Source organism: Ylistrum balloti, unplaced genomic scaffold (assembly GCF_031769215.1).
Source record: "Ylistrum balloti isolate Yb309-2 unplaced genomic scaffold, AGI_CSIRO_Ybal_v1 Utg370466, whole genome shotgun sequence".
In the NCBI taxonomy this organism is placed as follows: domain Eukaryota; kingdom Metazoa; phylum Mollusca; class Bivalvia; order Pectinida; family Pectinidae; genus Ylistrum; species Ylistrum balloti.
Window position 1 is genome coordinate 283,277 of NW_026782307.1, and position 21,985 is coordinate 305,261.

Consider the following 21,985-nt stretch of genomic DNA (forward strand, 5'->3'; position numbering starts at 1 on the left):
ATCTATCGAAATTCTCTCTAAGGTTCTAGATTAAAATGTTAAATAAAAGAGTATCTCTTTGACCGAGATTACGAAACGTAATTAGGTTACCACAGCGGGAAAATAAGATTTCCCTATATAGGGCAGAACCTTTTTTACTGAGAGATTTATAAGGTACATCATACATGCCTTGACATAATTATTCCAAGTATTTTGAGTATTTTTGGAGCGAGTCACATTTTGTTTAATTGAAGTACGCCGTAACTGTTTGTGATTGGATATGTTTCAGCACGGACACAATTTAGTATTCAAATTTTCTTATAAACTATACATAGGTTTACACCATTTTATATGTAGATACTGTAACGTTTCTACACAATGAAAACATATTTGGTTTCTAAGTTGTGAAAAAAGAATTCGGGCTGTGATACTGAAATATCCATCCGATATCGATTGTAAGTGATTAATATGGTATTGTATTTCGCCCAGACGGCTGGATTTCAAGTCTCCTACAAATGTCGAGAAGGACAGCCAGCCTGTGATAATGATTAACAATAAAGTGTATTGCTGTCCTTTCTCATAAATGTCCACTTGACTTTATCGGTTTGATAGTTTGCTAATGCCTTGTATATGATAAATGCGGTGTTTACATCACAATAACACATTTCCTTTAATGGAATCCAAGATAACTGTATATCACCAACAGCTCATTCATGACCTCACAAATTTTTAATCCTCTGTTTTGCAATCTTTTCTTTTTCTTTTATTTATTTGTTTTTACACTGAAAGATTTTTTTCTATATAAGTATCAATACAGCCATCGGTATAGTTTCGTTCTTAAAAGATTTTAGCGCGTAATCCCCATAATGCATTGTACTTAAGTACGGCTCAAACCGTTATCATTTGTTCTTTGATAAGACCTCGTATAACTGTTATATTTCAATATAGCCCACTATTTGTCATCAGAGTTGAGATAAACTACATCGGCTGTCGTTATAGAAAGGAAAAAGAACGACCGATAGGCAGCTATATATACATTGTGAAATAAGAATAGCTTGAGGTCGTGTGATAAAGACACATTGTACAAATATCTCATTCAGCTATATTGTTCCATTATTTTGCAATGAAACCAAGAATTTACAGAGAGTGAGAAAAATACAATCGGCGAGGCAAGAAAAAATTTACAACTGGGGATTTTTCCCTCTTGGGCTTTACACTTTTAATTCCCTCGTGTGTCCTACAAGGTCACGGGCCCTTCATACTACGTATTCCGTCAGTCTGTCATTTTTTGAACAGGGATGTTCTTCCCATCATGCTGTTGTGCATCCGTCTCTTGAACTACTCAGTGGAGTTGCCATCATGCATTCTAACCTATCCATCCAGTTAGTCACACATCTTTTCAAAAGTGAGTAAAACGTGATGTTGCAGTTTCAAATCAAACAGGACTGTATATACTACAATTCATAGTGATTTGGTCTGAGTAGGAATACAGTCCGATGTCTCCCAGGTAAGCAAAAATCGGTCCACTGTCGTTTTCGGTATCAAAATGCGGACATGTTCGAAATTGTTAGAGATCTCCGCAAGTATCAAACGATATTTTACGAAGCTTTGAAATTATGACACAAATTTATTGTGAAACATGTCACTTACCACAAAATCCTTATTAGTACCGTCATGAACGAGATTATTCAAATTTGTTGATGTCGTCGTCTTCTGGACCTCGATCTGACAGTCAACACTTTACGGGCGACATTCTGTTTATTTGTCACCTGCATAGTATTCAGATTTTATGTATATTATTATCTGGTGACCGTTCGCTGCTTAAAGGACTAACTCTTCAAAATATTACATGATAAAACTCAAAATCTGTCATTTTCCTCACTGCTTGTATTTACGTATTGGCCCCGTGACTTCGGTAGATCCTTTGGTGACAATCGGACGAAACAAGAGGTTTTTTGCAGGTGGTGTTGACAACGGTTTATAATGTTGTGTCTCGCTTTCCCTCATCAACCCGATACTTTGATCCCTTGATTCGCTGGCGAGTTTGTCAACATCTGTGCCAAGACTTCGAAACATTGCCAACTCTTAAAAAGATAGAACCAGAATGTTTTTGTTTTTAATGTCTGGCATCCTGTGGAGAACTCTCGAGCATTGCACATACTCATTCAAATGTGTATATCTATTGTTTGAACAGTCTATTTGTGATACATATTTAATGGGTATAAAACATCTAAAAAGAGTTTTATCAATATTTAAAATCAAACTTGGACCACCTGTGGCTTATACACGTACTTATATATCGTAGCCTGAAGATGTTTAAGTGTGTCGGCCATTTGTTATTTTATGTTCAGTTTCCTAATCATATGTAGTTGGGGAGGAACTAGCATATCTTCTATGTGTCAAACAAGCCCAAACATACACTCTTGCAATGCTCTTAGATGGAAAGTTATGAGACGTAGGGCAGGCTTCTGTTCCGAATTCCTGAGAGATATACATGCATGTTCTTATAGAGATAATTTATATCAGTTTTCAGAGAGAAATGCCTGTTTCAACATATTAAAACGTATTTTTAACGGTATTGCAATACTCTCTATGATAATCCATGCAGATGTATTGACTTAAGCTGTGGAAAATAAAACTCTGAAAAAAAATCCCTTAATGTTTGGTTTGACATTTGTTTTCGTTCTGTTCACTATTGGTACCTACTGTTAACCTTTAACATCTGTTCTTATTTCTACATGTGCTAGCTGTCCAAATTGGGACTTACTTGAAGACTTAGTTCTGTTAAACCTGTTGTAGAAAATGCCTGTTTATAGCTATATGTACCTTTGTAAACTCTGTATTTACGAATGAAATTATGTTTTCCACGACCAGCTGTCTCTAGCTATATTACTTTTGGACTTTGTTTTTAATTCACGACGTTTTTTGTTGTCATTCTCTTCGAATTGCTGGTTCCTGTAAGTGGAATTATATATATAAAGAAAATGTATATCTCAAATTAAGAGTGGCAAATTAAGTTCGAAATACATGAAAATTAAAATATATTATATGTTATATACTTAAATCCTGTCGAACCTCGTTGTCTCGAAGTCAGCGTGACCGTGGGAAAACTTCGGGTTATCTGATTATTCGATTTAAGTAAGATCGAATGTTTAGTGTTAAATTTGGCCGGGACCGACAAAATATTTCGAATTATAGAGAGTCTTCGAGTTATGAGAGTTCGAGATAACGAGCTATGCTTATATCTCAAGTTAGTTATGATCACAGCTATTTTGATAGAAATTTGATGCTTTAGTAAAGTCAATAATGACCTTTTTTAGTGTATTTCTACTTAGCGCTACGTATAATACTCAGGCTAACTATACACTTGGCGAGTGCCCAGCGAGTGTCGACAATAGTATCACCGTACCATTACGTCGTACTATCTAGTAGGAGTTAGGCGGTGTTACATGCTCGGATCACAATGTTAAGTTTTGCAATGGACTCTGGTATTTTGTTCCATCAGTTTAAAGGTATCTGTGGTTTTAATGCCGTACACTTAGATGTAAAAAGTCTGTATCATGCGGTAAGAATTGATTTACATAGTAGTAAAATTTTCGTGTTTACTAAATAGATATAAATAAGTCTTCAATTGGCACGATTTGTTAATAAGTTGCATCAGTGCTGTGTTATAATACAATACATTGCATAAACAATTTTCAATTCACACTTGTAAGCCGTAGGTTCAACATCCTAGAGGTCATAAAAAATTTCTGGGCATATTCCAAGAATCGTTAGTGATCATAAGTTTTGTTTTGTTAAGGTTAGCTTCAACATCTTTGCCAAAAATAGCGACACTAGGGTTGGGCACAGCGTGCTACGTCTTCTCCTTCAGTTTATAATTGAGCGGTGTGTGTAATATGAAACTAAAACAACAGAAAAAAAGTGGAAAAAAGAACAAATCGTGAACAATCTATTAAATGCAGTATAGAAATGCCACGTTTTAAACCAGTCTGTTAAAACTGATAATACTTTTTAAACTAAATTGAATTAAACTAAAAATCGTTATTCCATAGACAATACAAATACGTGTTTTTGATTAGCACAGCCCGTGGTCGATATTTTCTTGTGATAAGTTGATGATACGTGTCTCATGTATCAACCGATATTAAAGGGCAATGATATTCTTATCCTTTAATTTTATTTTGATGTCATTCCCATGTGAAAATTAAAATGGCAACTGGTCTTCCGTACTTTTTGAACCTTTCTTCGATAACTTTCTGTTTTGACATAAGGTATCTGAGAGTTACATTTAACAGTGGTTACGATGCTTCGTTCAGGAGTTACACAAATGCTGTATTCTTGTCATTCTGTTGTCTATAAAGTGTATTTTTCTTGTACACCTTCAATGTTATTGAGGTGTTTGCATCGCAGTGGTTTTAAAGCATTTCTTTAATCGACTGTTTTTGAAAAAAAAATGGTCTTCAGTATGTTTTGCATGAAATCATGTGAATTTTTTCCAGCAATGGGAAATTGTTTTTGTAGTTCTATGATACTAATTATACTGTAGTGTCTGATCACAGCGACTTAAAGCTGTTTTGTATCATATAATTGTTATATTATTGTAGTCGTGAAGTAGTCTACCGTGAAGACTATAGCGTATCAATATCGATTAATTTTCTTTAAACATCAAACATCATGTAGACTAAATAGATATTTTTACATTTGAATTGTCCTGGTAGCTGCAATGTTAATTGATTCTGCAGGAATATACAGCCAGTTTAATCACCGACCTTGAAATCACGAAAACTAATTTTCGTTGATATAAACTTTTTTTTTCAGCTAATTATATCGCATATGAACCGAAACATTTTATTTACATTGTTGTTTAATTCACATTTCAAAATGTTTTTAAAATGTGGCTCTATTTACTTTTCTGTCACCATGGTACAGTGGTCTTATATGTTGACCTCATGTTAGAGAAGAAGGCATCTGTACATGTAGATGTATTCCTGTAGGTTTAGACATACTAAAATAAATTTGTATTTTCCACAAATCCTTTACTTGAGTATTGTTGCTATTTCAATGTTATTTCTATGTATTTTAAATTTTGTTTCTTTTCATTCACAGATGAAGTTATGATGTATCATAGGTAAACAAGCCTGTCGGGTCATCAGAGACACAGTTAAACATTGCATGACGTAAGTCAACAAGCCTGTCGCGTCATCAGAGACACAGTTAAACATTGCATGACGTAAGACAACAAGCCTTTCACGTCATCAGAGACACGGTTGAACATTTCATGACGTAAGTCAACAAGTCTGTCGCGTCATCAGAGACGCTATTGAACATTGCGTGCATGATGGCCAAGCGTCCAAAGAAAATCGTGTATGGTGACCAGATCCAAAGGTCAGAATACAACGATGGCGTCCTTAGAAACAACAATCGGGCTAATAATAGATTATCTCGCGAGATGTTAATGTACGAGAAAGCACAAAAGGTCGTTCTGAAAGATCTAGGTAAAGAAACACAACTGCTGCGCACAAAATTAAGTATGTCAACGATAGCGTCTCCACGCCTTGCATTTGCAAAGAACACAACAACAGACATTGAGCCCTTTACCATATATGGTATGTCAGCTAATCCCAAAAGCAAAAAAGAACCCGTGCGGAAAGTTACACTGAAGCCAATATATCCGTCTGTGGGAGATTCAACCCCTACCCCTCGAACAAGTTTTACATCTCGTACAAGTTTTGTTCCTTCGCGGAGTCATGTGGTGGTGAGTTCAAGCTCAAGAAACGGTTTAGTGGACTCAAGACAAGAGAAAGTAAACTCAAGAAATAGTTTACTAGATTCGCGGAATAGCGCACTAAATTCTCGAAATGATTTCATTGATGGGTCGGTGAGCGCTAGAAGTGGAATGGTAGAACCACGGAGTGGACTGGTAAATTCCCGCGCAAATATGAATAATTCCCGGAATAGCGGAGTTCAGTTAAGTGCATTGAATACTACCTCTGGCAAGCTGGCCTCTTCAAAATCTAGAAAAACAGTCAAATCTGGAAAAAATGCAAGTTCTTATCAAGATAACGAAAGTGATTTCTCATCAATGGACCTCCGAGGAGGACGAGCAAGTGTTATCTCCGACTTTAAAAGTCGACAAGCTCCTTCTCGGTTGAGTTTTATTGAAATACTTGCGGAAGCGGAAGAACGAAAGGCAAAAGAAGCAAAACTAGAATTAGAGGCCAACTCTGTTACAACGCCAATGCTTCGTCCGAAAACACCTCTTCTGACTATTGACGGTGACGTCACAGCACCATCGACTGACGTCAATAGACAAGATGAGTCGGGTAGGAGAGGAAGTCACATGGGGGCGACGCCGAAAGCTACGGCGGTAACTGTCGATCAGAATTAAAAAGGAAGCGTGTGTTATCTGTGTTAATTTACATGAATTTGGAAACTTAATATGAAGGAATCCTCCCTTTGGTTTTTGGGGTAGAGGGCAGGGTGTGGGGGTGGGGGTCGTTAGTTCTCATACAAATGTCTGTTGTAATGACAGGGATAATTGTAGGCGGTTTGTGAAGGCTCGGAAGGGATCGGTGTTTCATACATTGTATATTTACTAACATCAGTAATGTCATAGTTTCTAAGTTTCCAGAGGTGACCACAACATACTTCATTATTGTAAGGTATTCCGTGAATGTCGATATCAGAAAACAATGGAAGGGAGATAACTCTGTATTTTTCTACAAAAATATCATAAACATTGAGCTGTCCTGATAGTGTATTCAGAGTCGTCATATTTCACCTTTGCCTTCAAAGGTATATCATTTATAACGATTTTGAATGTCACAAGACAGTTCAATGCTTATATTGGCTTTCCTTACTTATTTTGGTGTTAGGTGCCAATTTCTGTTTAATTAAAACTTAAAGCTAGCTGTTTATCAACGATTGTGTGTTTATTTGGAAAGAACAGTCATTTTAATTATGAAGCGTTGTGATCTTTACAGTAACAATTATGACGTCATGGGGTCATGTGTACATCGATACAGTTTTTAATGACCGATAGATTTCAATTTCTTTGTTAAATTATATATAAAAGAAACGTCATGCATATATAAGTACATGTAGTTGCACTAGCTAAATACCATGTCGAAACGACGTCCTTCAGACGTTTGACCCGACCTAATCTAGGTGAAATTTCCGGCAACCTTTGGAAAGTTTACGAAGATCGTCGGAAACATCCCCGAAATGTTGCGATTGGGAAACATGATAATAAATCGGATTTGCAGTTAGAATATTGCAAAGTAGAAAGCATCACCATATGCCGTATCAATGATGGTGTGTTGAACCACATGTTTGACTAAATCTATAGATGCACTCTACATTTTTATTAGTGGTTTTTCTATTTAAATGTTATAAGTAAAGTATATAAAGATTTTTTTTTCAAAATATTTAAAGATGAAAACTTTTAAACGCCGCAAAATATTCCAGCGCATTTTTTATTGTGCTTGTTCAATTTTCGCTATATCTAACTTAAGATTAAATAAAAATCACGCGTGTGTATGCAAAATTTAGATATATACCTAAATATCTGTACGATGTAAATATTTCATTTATATTTGTTATGATGAACGTATACGTAGACCAATGAATCATTTTGTATAATAACATGGTAATGTTCACAATCAGTATTACTGAACGCAATGTCCTTTCCTAGGACCACGTTCACTTTTATTTTCGCGCAATACGTTTTCACTTTGACACGTGATACTACTTAAATCATCATATTAAAACACGTGTATAATTTGTTATTTATTTTATATAATAATATTTATCCTTATACCAATTGCTTCCCAGAGTTATCGTTCCTTATTCTCACTTCTGTGTGTCATATGGGATACCGCAATGCACTCTGGGAGAAATCGGCACTCGCTGAGATTGTAAGGAACTACATCTCTGGGAAGATAATGAATTTCTATTCCAGAATTATCGTTCTTAACTCTCATTTCCATGGACATTTGTTTGGGTAAGGAACAACAAATGTGTGTACAGATAGATTCCGTACATGTTGATTGCGAAATCTTCCAGTTCCCAGTCGTCATCTATACTATTCCTAGGTATTCAATCCTTACTGCCCCAGACTGGTGTTGTAGATAATGAGAAAAATGTAGAGAAGATATTTTATCCTGTACCGAGGATGACATAAAATCACTTGATCACCGAAAAATAAGATATTTACAGTAAGTAATATTCTTTATATATATCATAAGAAGAAAAACAGACCTTATTCTACAATGTCTTGCATCGTCGCTGTGACCGCTGTGTGAATAAATCACCTGATGTGTACACTCTGCCAGAACATTTTACATCATGTTGCAACAACATCGGTGAACTACGTTTTTATAATATAAACTTATTTATACCTGTTACAGGAAGTGTGATATCAAGGTACACTTTTTTAATGTATAACTCGTTATTTATGTAAACTGTTGATTAAATTTCAAGTAAATTTATAAAAATAAAAAGTACACCAAGACCAGGATTTTCTGTTTTTTCTTTTTCATTTATACGCAATCCTGTGAATGTTTATGTAAAAGTTGTTATCAATCATAATACTTTAATGTTTTAAACAGTTCAAGAGAGATTACTTTTTACGATTGGTCGAACGTGTCAGAATCGAGTTACAGGACGTGATCAGCATTAAAGTACTGAAAACAGAGGTTAGTCTTTATACTGATTTTATCCGATTACGTGTATCGAATAGAGATCTCCCCACCCTCTCTATCTTGTACCGTGTTTTTGAAAATCTCATCTAGTATTCCTGCTTGATTTATCGCCTTGTGAAGAAGCCACTGTCACTTTGAGGCCTGGTATCCTTGTAGTAATTGGTGACTACTTCAATGAACAATATACGGGAAACACATCGCATGCCGTTCATGGCAATAAGGGTCAAGTGTCTCAACCATTGACAAATCTCCGACAGCACAGACCAGTCCGTTTCTCAGAAACACAATCTGCCAATGGTAGGGAGCAAAGCATCATACACCTCCAAACTTCGACGCAGGTCGCGTAGGCGTGATCGATCGCAGCATCCTTACACCTTTTCAAAATCTTTGTAAATTAAAAAAAAAAAAAGGTTTGTTAAACAATCCCGATTTATAGAACCGATACAACAAACGGAATAAAAACCAACAAAACATTCAGATATTTATTTAAATTCGAATACTGTGTGAAACATGGTGTACGTCTAGTTCAAATTTACAACTTGTCTTCCAGAATAGATTCTAGATGTTTAAATCCGTCTAACTTCCTGAGGCCATCCACATATATCCATTCCATCGCCCGGTACGGAGCTAGTAGCTTACAGAAGTACAGACCTGTCGTGCTCGCCTTGGAGGGGTCGTATTTCACCTGGTATGATTCTGATGTCACATGAACGCCATCTTGGTCGTCCTCATACAACAATTCCTGGAATGAAACATATCTTGTTAAGACTAGAAGATTTACTGGTCTCTGAATTATGATTACTAGCGACAGGTAAAGCCGAGTTATTTCCCCTAGTCTAGTCACAAACATCGTCGATATTCTATGCCGGAGACTTATTTATTGCCTTTTGAAAGGAGCGATATTAGGCACAAGTTGTTAAACTTGTCCAAATCCTTTCCCTAGTATAAAAAACATCTATAGAATCACAATGACACAGGCGGTTGGACATTATATAGAGAACGAAATCCGTTATATCAGTACAGTTTTTTTGGTTTCATTTTTTTGCTTTCGATTTTTTCTATCAGATTGTGAAATTACAAAGAAAAGATTTACTTTGAGTAGCAATAACTGGTATCATATGTTGAGTCTGCGTCATTGGTTTGTAAATATACTTGTTGGCTGTGTGATATTATTGGCAATTTGTTCAACTTAACTGTTAAATTACTGTATCCGAATTAAAAAAAAATAAAAATGTGGGTTTACCTGAAGCAGCCATGTTTGGACACTGGGGAGGACAACGTCTTGTTCAGATACCACGGGGCGACCTCTCTTTCCGAAACGACTGACGGCGAGGGGAGACGCCTGGCCCAGTGCATACTGTAGTGCAGCCTATAGTGAAATGATATTAATGTACGAGTTATCAAAATAAATTAGAACGATTTTTTGTAGTCCTATCTTGATTTACTACAGAAATACTTCGTTACAGAAAAACAAAAATAGTGCCGTGCATGTTTACAGAGAACACATGGACAAGTGACTTAAATGTAAGCATGCACTGTTTTGGTGAAATAGAAGAAATTAAAAAAAATGTCGAGCTGTCAATGTCTTTCTGTCCTGAGACAAAAAATACAACTTAGATTTTGAGACACTGATTATATTTTCTATTCTACAACCTTGATTGAAAATACAGACTATTGAATCTTTACAACCTAGTGTTCCTGACATCACCGTTACGTGCAGGCCAGATGGCTTATCGCCCAAATAATTGCTCCGCGTAGGAATATAGTTCCGATTGTCAATGTATATAATAACACCTGTTCATTACAACGAACAAAGTCACTTATTTAAATAATTACTGATATTTCAAATCTAATATTTAAATAAAACAGAAAGTAATTTCAATGAATTAATGTACGCGCTAAAATACAACCGATAATTAAGTTTCCCGGGATTAGACTATGTAAATAAATGTAATTTACAACCTAGTTTGAGATATTTGATAATTTTGTTTAGCCCAGAAATGGTCAGAGGTGTTAAGGAAAACCTCATACAATTTTCCATATTATGATAATGGTGAGGGCATGCATATCAGGGGAGGTAACCGATATAGGATAATACCTCGTTGATTAAATTACAACTCTCATTGTTTGCCATGTAGGTCTCATTTGGAAGGAACGCCTTGATAGCGTCACGTGATTTCATCTCCGCCTGTAGTTGCACTGGAGACATGTAGAAGGTTGATACGTCTAGCGGGTTCAGCTGGAACGACACTTGTGTGTACGTTGTTATCGTCAACATGCCATCTTTAAACGTCATTTCCGGTATGGAGTTGAGCAGTTGATTCTCGGATACCACTTTGTTTATAATCTGATAAAATAAAACAATATAAGAGATGAATACAATGAAGACGGGCGGACGGACAGGCAGCTAGACAGACAGACTGACACACTATAAATGAAATCTCCCTCATTTTCTTTATCCTACTTCGTATTAAATTTCGTACTTATTTGACTGGTATAAATTAATTACCCTCCTTTTTCACATCTTATTACAGTATTCGTGTTTTGATTATTTAACAGCGATGTAAACGTTTCTTCCAGTGATTATTCTATATCATTCATAAAACCTTATATATACACATACCCTGACTTTTGATGTGTCTCGGAGTCCCATCAGAACCGTCTGGGCCTCGCTTGTCCATTTGGACACGTGTAGAGGGTTTGTTGAAACGCTCTTCATGTTCGTTAGCGGCTGGTAAACAGAATATAACATGTATATGCAAACACATTAATTAAATATCCATCACACACATCTAACCAATTTAAATGATTTCATGTTTCAGTTTTCTGCTAAATGAACATTATTTCGTATACAATATTGGTATATGCTTTATACAGTATTTCTACAACAAGGATGTACATGAAACAAAAACGCAAATACAGTGAAACCTCACCTAACGACCACCTCAAAATTACAACCACCACGCTATTACGGGCATTTTTTTTAGTCTCGTTTTTTTTTCACTATATATCTTTGTATTGGTCGTTTCAGTATTACGACCACCCCGCTATTCCTATATGTACTTCCCAATTTTACGAGTATCTTGCTTAGAATTGAAAACTTTTGTAGCTGTTTGTACGCGATTTTCCCCCTAAGATACATGTTTTTAATAAACAAATATTGAAAAATGAAAAAACCTAATGTGAAGATACATAAAAATCGGATTTTACGAAATGGCTACAGATACAAATATAACCTTGTAACCCATCTACGTGATCTTACAGCCATGATATATCCTGTCGCCGTGTATCCCTCTAGCAGAACTTTTCGTGCGTCTGCTACTACAGTACTTTCGGCTGGAATATTTGCTGCCATGAAAGCGTTGGTATATTTCGCAATTAGGGAATAGGCCGTCACATTGGTCACTTCCGGTTCCAGGTCGTAAGCCAAAACCTCACTAGGCATAGGACCGGAAGCAAACTGTCCATGATTGACTCCCTCGACAGTTATAACTGGCGTTCGGTACATGGCGCTTTTGTTCCTTTGTACGTCTGGGACCAACCCCCTAAATTCGGTGAGAAATATACACCGTGAGAGAGAGAGAGAGAGAGAGAGAGAGAGAGAGAGAGAGAGAGAGAGAGAGAGAGAGAGAAAGAGAGAGAGAGAGATTAAAATCTGTAAGAGTTAAGTATATATTGTTGAGTGACTTGACATATCTTAGCATTATCTTCATTCGAGTAGTTTTTGAGCTATACACGCATGCGTGGTATGGACCCCAAATTATTTATAAACTAAATCGGTAAGGTGAAGGAATATCGGTGCTCATTAAGTATTTTTCGTGTCATTTTTAATGATCATTACTCCAAGTATATCACATTAAACTGTTACTTTGTCAAGAAAGATGTTCGATGGACAGTAAAAGATTGGCGAATGGTAAGAAGGAACAGCTGTGTGAAGTTAGCTCAACATACGACATTCGACATTAGACATTCAGAATTTGAATGTTGTGCCAGCTCGACATTAGACATTAGACATTCAGAATTTGAATGTTGTGCCAGCTAGACATTAGACATTCAACATTCAGAATTTGAATGTTTTGCCAGCTCGACATTAGACATTCAACATTCAGAATTTGAATGTTTTGCCAGCTCGACATTAGACATTCAACATTCAGAATTTGAATGTTGTGCCAGCTCGACATTAGACATTAGACATTCAGAATTTGAATGTTGTGCCAGCTCGACATTAGACATTCAACATTCAGAATTTGAATGTTGTGCCAGCTAGACATTAGACATTCAACATTCAGAATTTGAATATTGTGCCAGCTCGACATTAGACATTCAACATTCAGAATTTGAATGTTGTGCCAGCTCGACATTAGACATTCAGAATTTGAATGTTGTGCCAGCTCGACATTAGACATTCAACATTCAGAATTTGAATGTTGTGCCAGCTCGACATTAGACATTAGACACATTCAGAATTTGAATGTTGTGCCAGCTCGACATTAGACATTCAACATTCAGAATTTGAATGTTGTGCCAGCTCGACATTAGACATTAGACATTGAGAATTTGAATGTTGTGCCAGCTCGACTTTAGACATTCAACATTCAGAATTTGAATGTTGTGCCAGCTCGACATTAGACATTCAACATTCAGAATTTGAATGTTGTGCCAGCTCGACATTAGACATTAGACACATTCAGAATTTGAATGTTGTGCCAGCTAGACATTAGACATTCAACATTCAGAATTTGAATGTTGTGCCAGCTCGACATTAGACATTCAACATTCAGAATTTGAATGTTGTGCCAGCTAGACATTCGACATTCAACATTCAGAATTTGAATATTGTGCCACATTAGACATTCAACATTCAGAATTTGAATGTTGTGCCAGCTCGACATTAGACATTCAACATTCAGAATTTGAATGTTGTGCCAGCTCGACATTAGACATTCGACATTCAGAATTTGAATGTTGTGCCAGCTCGACATTAGACATTAGACATTCAGAAGTTGAATGTTGTGCCAGCTCGACATTAGACATTCGACATTCAGAATGTGAATGTTGTGCAACAGCTAGACATTAGACATTCAGACATTCAGAATTTGAATGTTGTGCCAGCTCGACATTAGACATTAGACATTCAGAATTTGAATGTTGTGCCAGCTCGACATTAGACATTAGACATTCAGAATTTGAATGTTGTGCCAGCTCGACATTAGACATTCAACATTCAAATTCTGAATGTTGAATGTCTAATGTCGAGCTGGCACAACATTCAAATTCAGAATTTGAATAATTGTGCCAGCTCGAACTGAATTAGACATTCAACATTCAAAGAATTTGAATGTTGTGCCAGCTGGACACAACATTCAAATTTGAATAATGTGCCAATGTCGACATTAGACACAACATTCAAATTCTCTAATGTCAAATGTCGAGCTGGCACAACATTCAAATTCTGAATGTATAATGTCTAATGTCGAGCTGGCACAACATTCAAATTCTGAATGTTGAATGTCTAATGTCGAGCTGGCACAACATTCAAATTCTGAATGTTGAATGTCTAATGTCGAGCTGGCACAACATTCAAATTCTGAATGTCTAATATCTAATGGCACAACAATGAATGTTGAATGTCGAGCTGGCACAACATTCAAATTCTGAATGTCTAATGTCTAATGTCGAGCTGGCACAACATTCAAATTCTGAATGTTAATGTCTAATGTCGAGCTGGCACAACATTCAAATTCTGAATGTCTAATGTCAAATGTCGAGCTGGCACAACATTCAAATTCTGAATGTTGAATGTCTAATGTCGAGCTGGCACAACATTCAAATTCTGAATTCTAATGAATGTCTGCACAACATTCGAATTCTGAATGTTGAATGTCGAGCTGGCACAACATTCAAATTCTGAATGTCTAATGTCTAATGTCGAGCTGGCACAACATTCAAATTCTGAATGTCTAATGTCTAATGTCGAGCTGGCACAACAAATTCAAATTCTGCACAACATTCAAATTCTAATGTCAAATGTCGAGCTGGCACAACATTCAAATTCTGAATGTTAATGTCTAATGTCGAGCTGGCACAACATTCAAATTCTGAATGTCTAATGTCAAATGTCGAGCTGGCACAACATTCAAATTCAAAGCTGGCACAACATTCAAATTCTGAATGTCTAATGTCTAATGTCGAGCTGGCACAACATTCAAATTCTGAATGTTTAATGTCTAATGTCGAGCTGGCACAACATTCAAATTCTTTCTGATTGTCTAATGTCATGTTGAATGTCGAGCTGGCACAAAATTCAAATTCTGAATGTCTAATCTCTAGTGACAACAACCCACAAAAATCAAATTCTGAATGTCTAATGTCTACTGTCGAGCTGGCACAACATTCAAATTCTGAATGTCTAATGTCTAATGTCGAGCTGGCACAACATTCAAATTCTGAATGTCTAATGTCAAATGTCGAGCTGGCACAACATTCAAATTCTGAATGTCTAATGTCAAATGTCGAGCTGGCACAACATTCAAATTCTGAATGTCTAATGTCTAATGTCGAGCTGGCACAACATTCAAATTCTGAATGTCTAATGTCTAATGTCGAGCTGGCACAACATTCAAATTCTGAATGTCTAATGTCGAGCTGGCACAACATTCAAATTCTGAATGTCTAATGTCTAATGTCGAGCTGGCACAACATTCAAATTCTAAATGTCTAATGTCTAATGTCGAGCTGGCACAACATTCAAATTCTGAATGTCTAATGTCTAATGTCGAGCTGGCACAACATTCAAATTCTGAATGTCTAATGTCAAATGTCGAGCTGGCACAACATTCAAATTCTGAATGTCTAATGTCTAATGTCGAGCTGGCACAACATTCAAATTCTGAATGTCTAATGTCTAATGTCGAGCTGGCAAAACATTCAGATTCTGAATGTTGAATGTCTAATGTCTAGCTGGCACAACATTCAAATTCTGAATGTCTAATGTCGAGCTGGCACAACATTCAAATTCTGAATGTCTAATGTCGAATGTCGTATGTTGAGCTAACTTCACACAGCTAGAAGGAACACTCTCTGTTAAAAAGTAAAGGATTATTGCGACAAAATGCTAGTAAGTCGTTAGGGACAAAAAAGTAAAAACTGAAAAATACTTGGATTAAAATCAAACTCACTCGTAAGATTCTTGTATCCTTGTCAATCTGACTAAACCATCCAGGTCTCCGGCGATAGTAAGCACCGGAACCGGATATGACGTGGGTTCGACGTTGCGAGGCAAGTACGAAGCAAACAAGAGAGCTCCCGAAAGTCCTCTATAGTGGTTCAAGACATAGTTTGCAGTTAGCTGTCCTATTAACATCAAAAAAGAAATGAACGTGAATCTAAGGAAATAATACTCCGCTAACCTTGTATTAAAAATGACTGACATGACGTCAACGTAAAGAGACACATTAACTGGTATTACAAAGGACATGACGTAATACATACAATGTATGTATGTATTGTGATCAGTTTAATAATAACATAGGCTTGATTAATTCGAATAAAATGATGAAACAGAAAAATCACTAATGCGCAATTTGGACAAAGAAGTCAGGAAAAAGGAAAATACTGTTTTTACGTATTTTGATTAAAATGTCAAAAGTGTTTGGTTACTGTGAACTCAATTTCCGAATTCCTCGCTTACCCCCAAGACTGTGTCCAGCCAGGAAAATGTGTTTCGCTCCCCTTTTCGTCAGTTCTGATTTTGCTTTGTTTACAGCGCCTCCAAGCTGTAGTGGGTTGGCAAGGTTTCCGAAAAAGCCTCCCAGCAAGGCCACCCATACCTTTAGATCGCTATCGGCTTGAATGGCTTCACCTGAAACGATCAAATGCACGCGATGTCAGAAAAAGACATAACATTAGGTAAACATCGTGCAAGCTATAACTAGCCAGTTAATGGATAATCCAGAACCATTGAATCGAAAGGTTCAATCAATCAAGTTTATTTCCTTAAGTTATACAACTTATCGGTAACATATAATAACACACATAATATATATAATACATAGTACACACACGGGAACAACATCATCATACACACTATTTAGACACAAACACTCAGTTTTCATTGTTACAATAATTTAGATTAATACCTGATGATGAGACATACTGACAACCCAACTACATCATCATCATCATCATCATCATCATCATCATCATCATCAACAACAAAAAAACATAAGAAAAAAGAAATGTACAATGTAACCCCCGGTAATGATCAGATACTTCTACGTTTGTTCGCTTCAATAATGTATTTGCCCAGTAAATTCAAATCTTTGAAATTATGTGTGTTCAATAATTCTATAACTTTGAAAACAGGTGGCTGATACCAGTAATATTTTAATGTATTTTCTCCTAAGATCGGAATATATGGGACAGGTAAAAAGAAAATGGAATTCATCTTCTACTTCTAATAGGTCACACTTATTACAAAGTCTATTATTCCCATCAGTATTTCTATATCTACCAGTTTCTATAGCTAGGTTATGAGCTGATAAACGAAGTTTAGAGATAACAATTCTGCGCTGTTTTGGTAAATAGTTGGTTAAATAAAACTGAAGTGACAAATCATCTACCAAGAACCGATAGAGATCACATTTACTAGACATATTAAGAGAATTAAATAGATTTTGTTTAGCCTGATCGTCTATGCGTTGCTTGATTGATGGTAATAAGATGATATCGGAAGGAGTTTGCCTGATCCAGATGTAGCCCAAGGTAAAGGAAAACATTAAGACAGTAGGTTCGGGTGTGGAAACCGTACATCAAGTCATATATTAAAGAAATCAATGATTTCAGGGTTTCATTTGTTTTGGAAATCCTCGGACTGTTTTTGCACGAAGACATGGTTTTAAAACACAAGTGGTAGCGTCATGAAAGGTGTTACAAAACAGCCAATCAAAACTGCTTCTTTACAGTTTTGGTTGACATCGTTTCTTACCGTAAATATTAATACTGTACCATATTCCAGGCCAGTCCTCTCACACAACATTCCAAATTATGTCGAAGGATTTTACAGTAGCACCTTCCAATACAAAGTATAGAATTAGATAGAGCAAGCACAAATAAGAAAATTAATCTGCACCATGCAGCCTCGCCAGTGAGGGCTTAAACTATGAAACCTGGGAGTCGACGAAGGGAAATCAGGATCGAAAGAAATGTGAGAGTACACTAACCCCTTAATTTAATAAATTAAGTATTTTTCATATGTCTGATGATTTCTTAATGAACGTGAAATACACGTGTACATTCTGAACCGCGCCTATTTTCGAATGAATGATAATGCAGCATGCTGGTTACTTCTCCAGATCGAGATAGCATTTTTATTTCTGCCTTGGTCATTTGTCAGGACGCTGTCCAGACTTAAACTGTCAAACTCGAAGTCAGTTTTTGACTATACCCTACATACAAACCGACGGTAAAACTCATTTTACAACGACGAATATTTTCATTTAATATAAGATGCTCTCGAACAGTAGATACTATAAAACTGAATGTAAAGAGTGATTCGGGAACTGTTTCAATCTACCTGTATCATAAAGAGTGTGAAACAGATTTTGTGCCAAGCCTTTCTAATATAAACAAAATTATGTTAAATCTTACACTACACAAATTCCTATACCTTTATGTGCTTGCGACATAGGCTAACACCACTGGTAACCACAGGTGAAAGCACAGATTTATATAGGTAAATTACTCTAAAAATATCTATGACCTTCTATCAACACTCCTCTGTCAGTATTATTTCTAATATTGGGCAAATTGGGATACAGCAAAATTTCCGTAACCAACCTCAATGTCGGTGTATATAACAATACATAGATGTTAAATGTACGATGAACATCATGTTCATGATAATCAAAGTTTGAACAGGAGACATTATAAAGCTTGATTAATCATTCATGATTAAATATACCCTAAAAATCTTTCATATGACAGGAGAAACAGTTTCGAATCTATATTGAAACATTAGCATTTTATAATGGGTGTATTGCGGTTTTTTTTTGTTTTTTGTTTTGTTTTTATCATTGTTGTTTTCTGCTTACGTCATGATTTGTATTACTTTCACCATTTCCAAACGTGACCTTACTTTTGTTACAATTATGGAACTGTTTGTTGCGATGAAATTCAACGTTTGAAATAAAAGGAAATTATCCTTGTATCATATGATTGACAAACATTGCGCCTTGTGGTAGTATGTCGTTGTATATGAAACCTGTCCTTTTTCTAGAGAGCAGATGGCTTTGACGAGCATTGACCGTCATACTACAAGGCACGATTCTGATGGTCTAATTAGTGTTTGAAGGTTTGATGCATGTACATACAAACAGAAGACAATCCTATAAATTAAATGAATACAAATATCGCTGAATTTTGATAATTCAATGCCAGATGATCATCGTAAAACCTATATGTAATTGTTTTGGTAATGTCCACGAACACACATTCAAGTTCCCAATAATATCGTTATTCTTTCATTACTTTTTCAAAGGTAAGAAAAGCAAGAACATATTCTTCATAGGGTGTAGAGGACTTCGTATAATAAATTTGTAACCGATCTATCATGTTTTATTTTGAATACTGGCATCAGATGCTTTACGTGTGTAACATTATACAAAGTCTTGGCAGGTGCAGCTCGTACACAGGGCGCGTTATCCTATCTCGTTAGTAGACCTGCGGCAAAAGGTATAGACATCATAAAGGAAGCGTACCAATGACCTGAACGCGGGAAAAGTTCATTTTTACTAAGATATTCAAACGACACGTTTTGGGGAAAGATTTACCATTTTTATGCCTGTACTTCGAAACTAATTGCTGCTTGAGGCTTAAGAGCTGGAGCTTTTTGTCACTTCGAAGCGCTTGATGCTGCTGGCACCCAAACATGTTTTCATATTGTCATCACAACTTACACAATGTGTGAAATCGCACTTGGCTGTCTTGTCACGTCAGATGGTCTCTACATTTATATAACCTTTTGATGAAACCATTGGTTCTAATTTCGTTTTCGTTTATAGCCTGTGTCATTTTCACTTTTGCTTTGTCGAAATTCAAAACCATTGATGTGTTTCCAAAAAAAATGCACACGATTTCTCAAGCGTGAGCATTGTCATCACTCGGGCTCAACTTAGTCAAATGCTTTACCTTAACTATAAATGAGAAAATAAAAAGTAATTTTAAAGAAAAAAAGTCAAATTTCCTCTATTGTGCCCTATTCCTCCATCCACCGGGTAAGTACCTACCTCATTCATTTAAGAAATAACTGTCTTTATCTAGTGATGTTACAGTCCAAATTTGGTTTTAATCAGCTCAGGGCATTCGATGAGAAGCATGTTAGAATAATAAACAGATTTGGAAATTCTCAAAAATATGTTCCGTCTCTTTCATTACACAACTTTGATATTTTCTCAACAATATAAATTACAAATATCTCCGCTCTCTCTGTGGGAAACTTTGTTCACTGAAGGCGTCAAATACTGTGTATGAAGAACGTTACACATTCCTGTCAAAGTATACTGCATATGTACATGACACCTTAACTGGAGCAACTTGTAATATGAAATCACGGAAATAGATAAATAAACAAATAGATAAATAAACAAACAAACAAATAAATATATAGATAAATAGATAGATATCATCGCCTCTTTTTGTCTCGTCCAAGTAGCCAACAAACTTTATCTATGCTATGACAGACTAAATTTGGTTAAACTACTTACATGTATGTATTTACACCGAACAACCTTTTATAATTTTATTTAGAATGATCTATTCTCGTTCTCCTACTTGGGGTTTCGTCTCCTTTCCCCCAGAGGTTTTGAAATGCTTGCCTTTCCCGGCGGTGTTTCAGATTGAATTTACTGAAACCAGCTAAGGTGTTTTTTGAGAACTAGCGTTTTATAGGAAACGTTGCGGACAGCAAACGGTGATAGACATAAAAATATACCAATAAGTCATTACATTCTCTTATGAATTATACGACTGTGGCACGAGTACGGTATGTATAGTGATGACGTCGTTTTCTGCTTTTTGTTTGTTTTGTTATCATTGTGATTGGTGACGTTTTAGATACATAAGCAATTGTCAATATTTAAGGAATGAAAAAATTGCCAAATACAACAGCCGCGAGTTCAATCAAATAATCATTTTGCGACAGAAGCAGTATTTGACGCCATTTTCATTTTTCATTTCAGAACATATTATTGATATAAACAATAAATAGGATTAGACAGCAAGCTAGATCCTATATAACACTTCATTATAACAGCAAATGATAAGATAGATGTTTTTAGAATCACATCTAAATATCGCTTCCTATTTAAACTATATTAATGTATATTTATGTAAGAAAGATAAACTTTTTACATCGCTTTCGACAAGAAACATGTACGAACAAGATCAAACCGCCATTTTCCCGAGGTAGAAAGATCATTTTTCTCTTGTCCTTGTAAATACAAGAATGTGCTTGTAAAATATCTGCAAAAAATATTATCTAGCGCATTAAGTTTTCGGACAGGTTTTACACTCAAATAATGTACACTATATATCTTCATATTCAAATCAGTTTGTCTTCGGTGCACTTTACCAACACTATCAACGGCGTTCTCACTCACTGATAAACTGTACTCTGAAGAGACATACGAGAATATAGAGGACGTTTCCAAGATATTAGGAACTGATGTTTCCCGATAGCCTCATAAAACACATTTGAGTCTTTATAACCCGGAGATAGTATTACATGGAGGAATCATATTGCTTTAGAGATCGTGGTTGAGACATCAACATGAGTTTATTTCGATACCCAGAGATTAATAATATACAATAAGGATACCATTTTACTACAAACTAGAAATCTTACCGAGTGGTTTATAGGCACTGCCATCTATGTAAGCGCCAGGAACAATTATCAATCCTACTTCCGGTCCAGTTTTTGTCGGTGTTAAAATCTCGACTGTTACTCTCTGAAATGAGGATGTCACACACGCCATTAAGATCACGGAAACGAACAAAGTTTTATAATTCGCCATCATGAATATCTTATAAAACTTGGCAGACGCCTCTGTCACTAAACAATCCCAACCGGAAGTGACGTTTCAATAATCAAGGTCATTTTGATTTTACCTTTCAGACTGTTTTGTTCTTTCAGCCAAGTACACTGACTTCAAAATTTTATTTCGTGGATATTCGCTTTACATTTCAACCCATCGTATTAAGTATGTTTTCAAAATCGTGATTTCCCGTTTTAAGAATTTCACTTG

General features: G+C 35.9%; 2 protein-coding genes across 2 annotated transcripts; one reads left to right on the top strand and one right to left on the bottom strand.

The window, feature by feature from the left end:
- Positions 1 to 5,317: 5,317 nt before the first annotated feature.
- Positions 5,318 to 6,370, top strand: LOC132555259 (uncharacterized). Its single transcript, XM_060219609.1, has one exon. It carries the CDS (start codon positions 5,318 to 5,320, stop codon positions 6,368 to 6,370), a length of 1,053 nt encoding a protein of 350 aa, XP_060075592.1.
- A 2,846-nt stretch (positions 6,371 to 9,216) lies between these two features.
- LOC132555248 (uncharacterized) lies at positions 9,217 to 21,754 on the bottom strand. Its single transcript, XM_060219597.1, has 8 exons — positions 21,586 to 21,754; positions 16,375 to 16,545; positions 15,863 to 16,037; positions 11,947 to 12,229; positions 11,308 to 11,415; positions 10,783 to 11,031; positions 9,928 to 10,053; positions 9,217 to 9,426 (listed from the first exon to the last, which is right to left on the bottom strand). Exons 1-8 carry the CDS (start codon positions 21,752 to 21,754, stop codon positions 9,217 to 9,219), a joined length of 1,491 nt encoding a protein of 496 aa, XP_060075580.1.
- Positions 21,755 to 21,985: the final 231 nt, after the last annotated feature.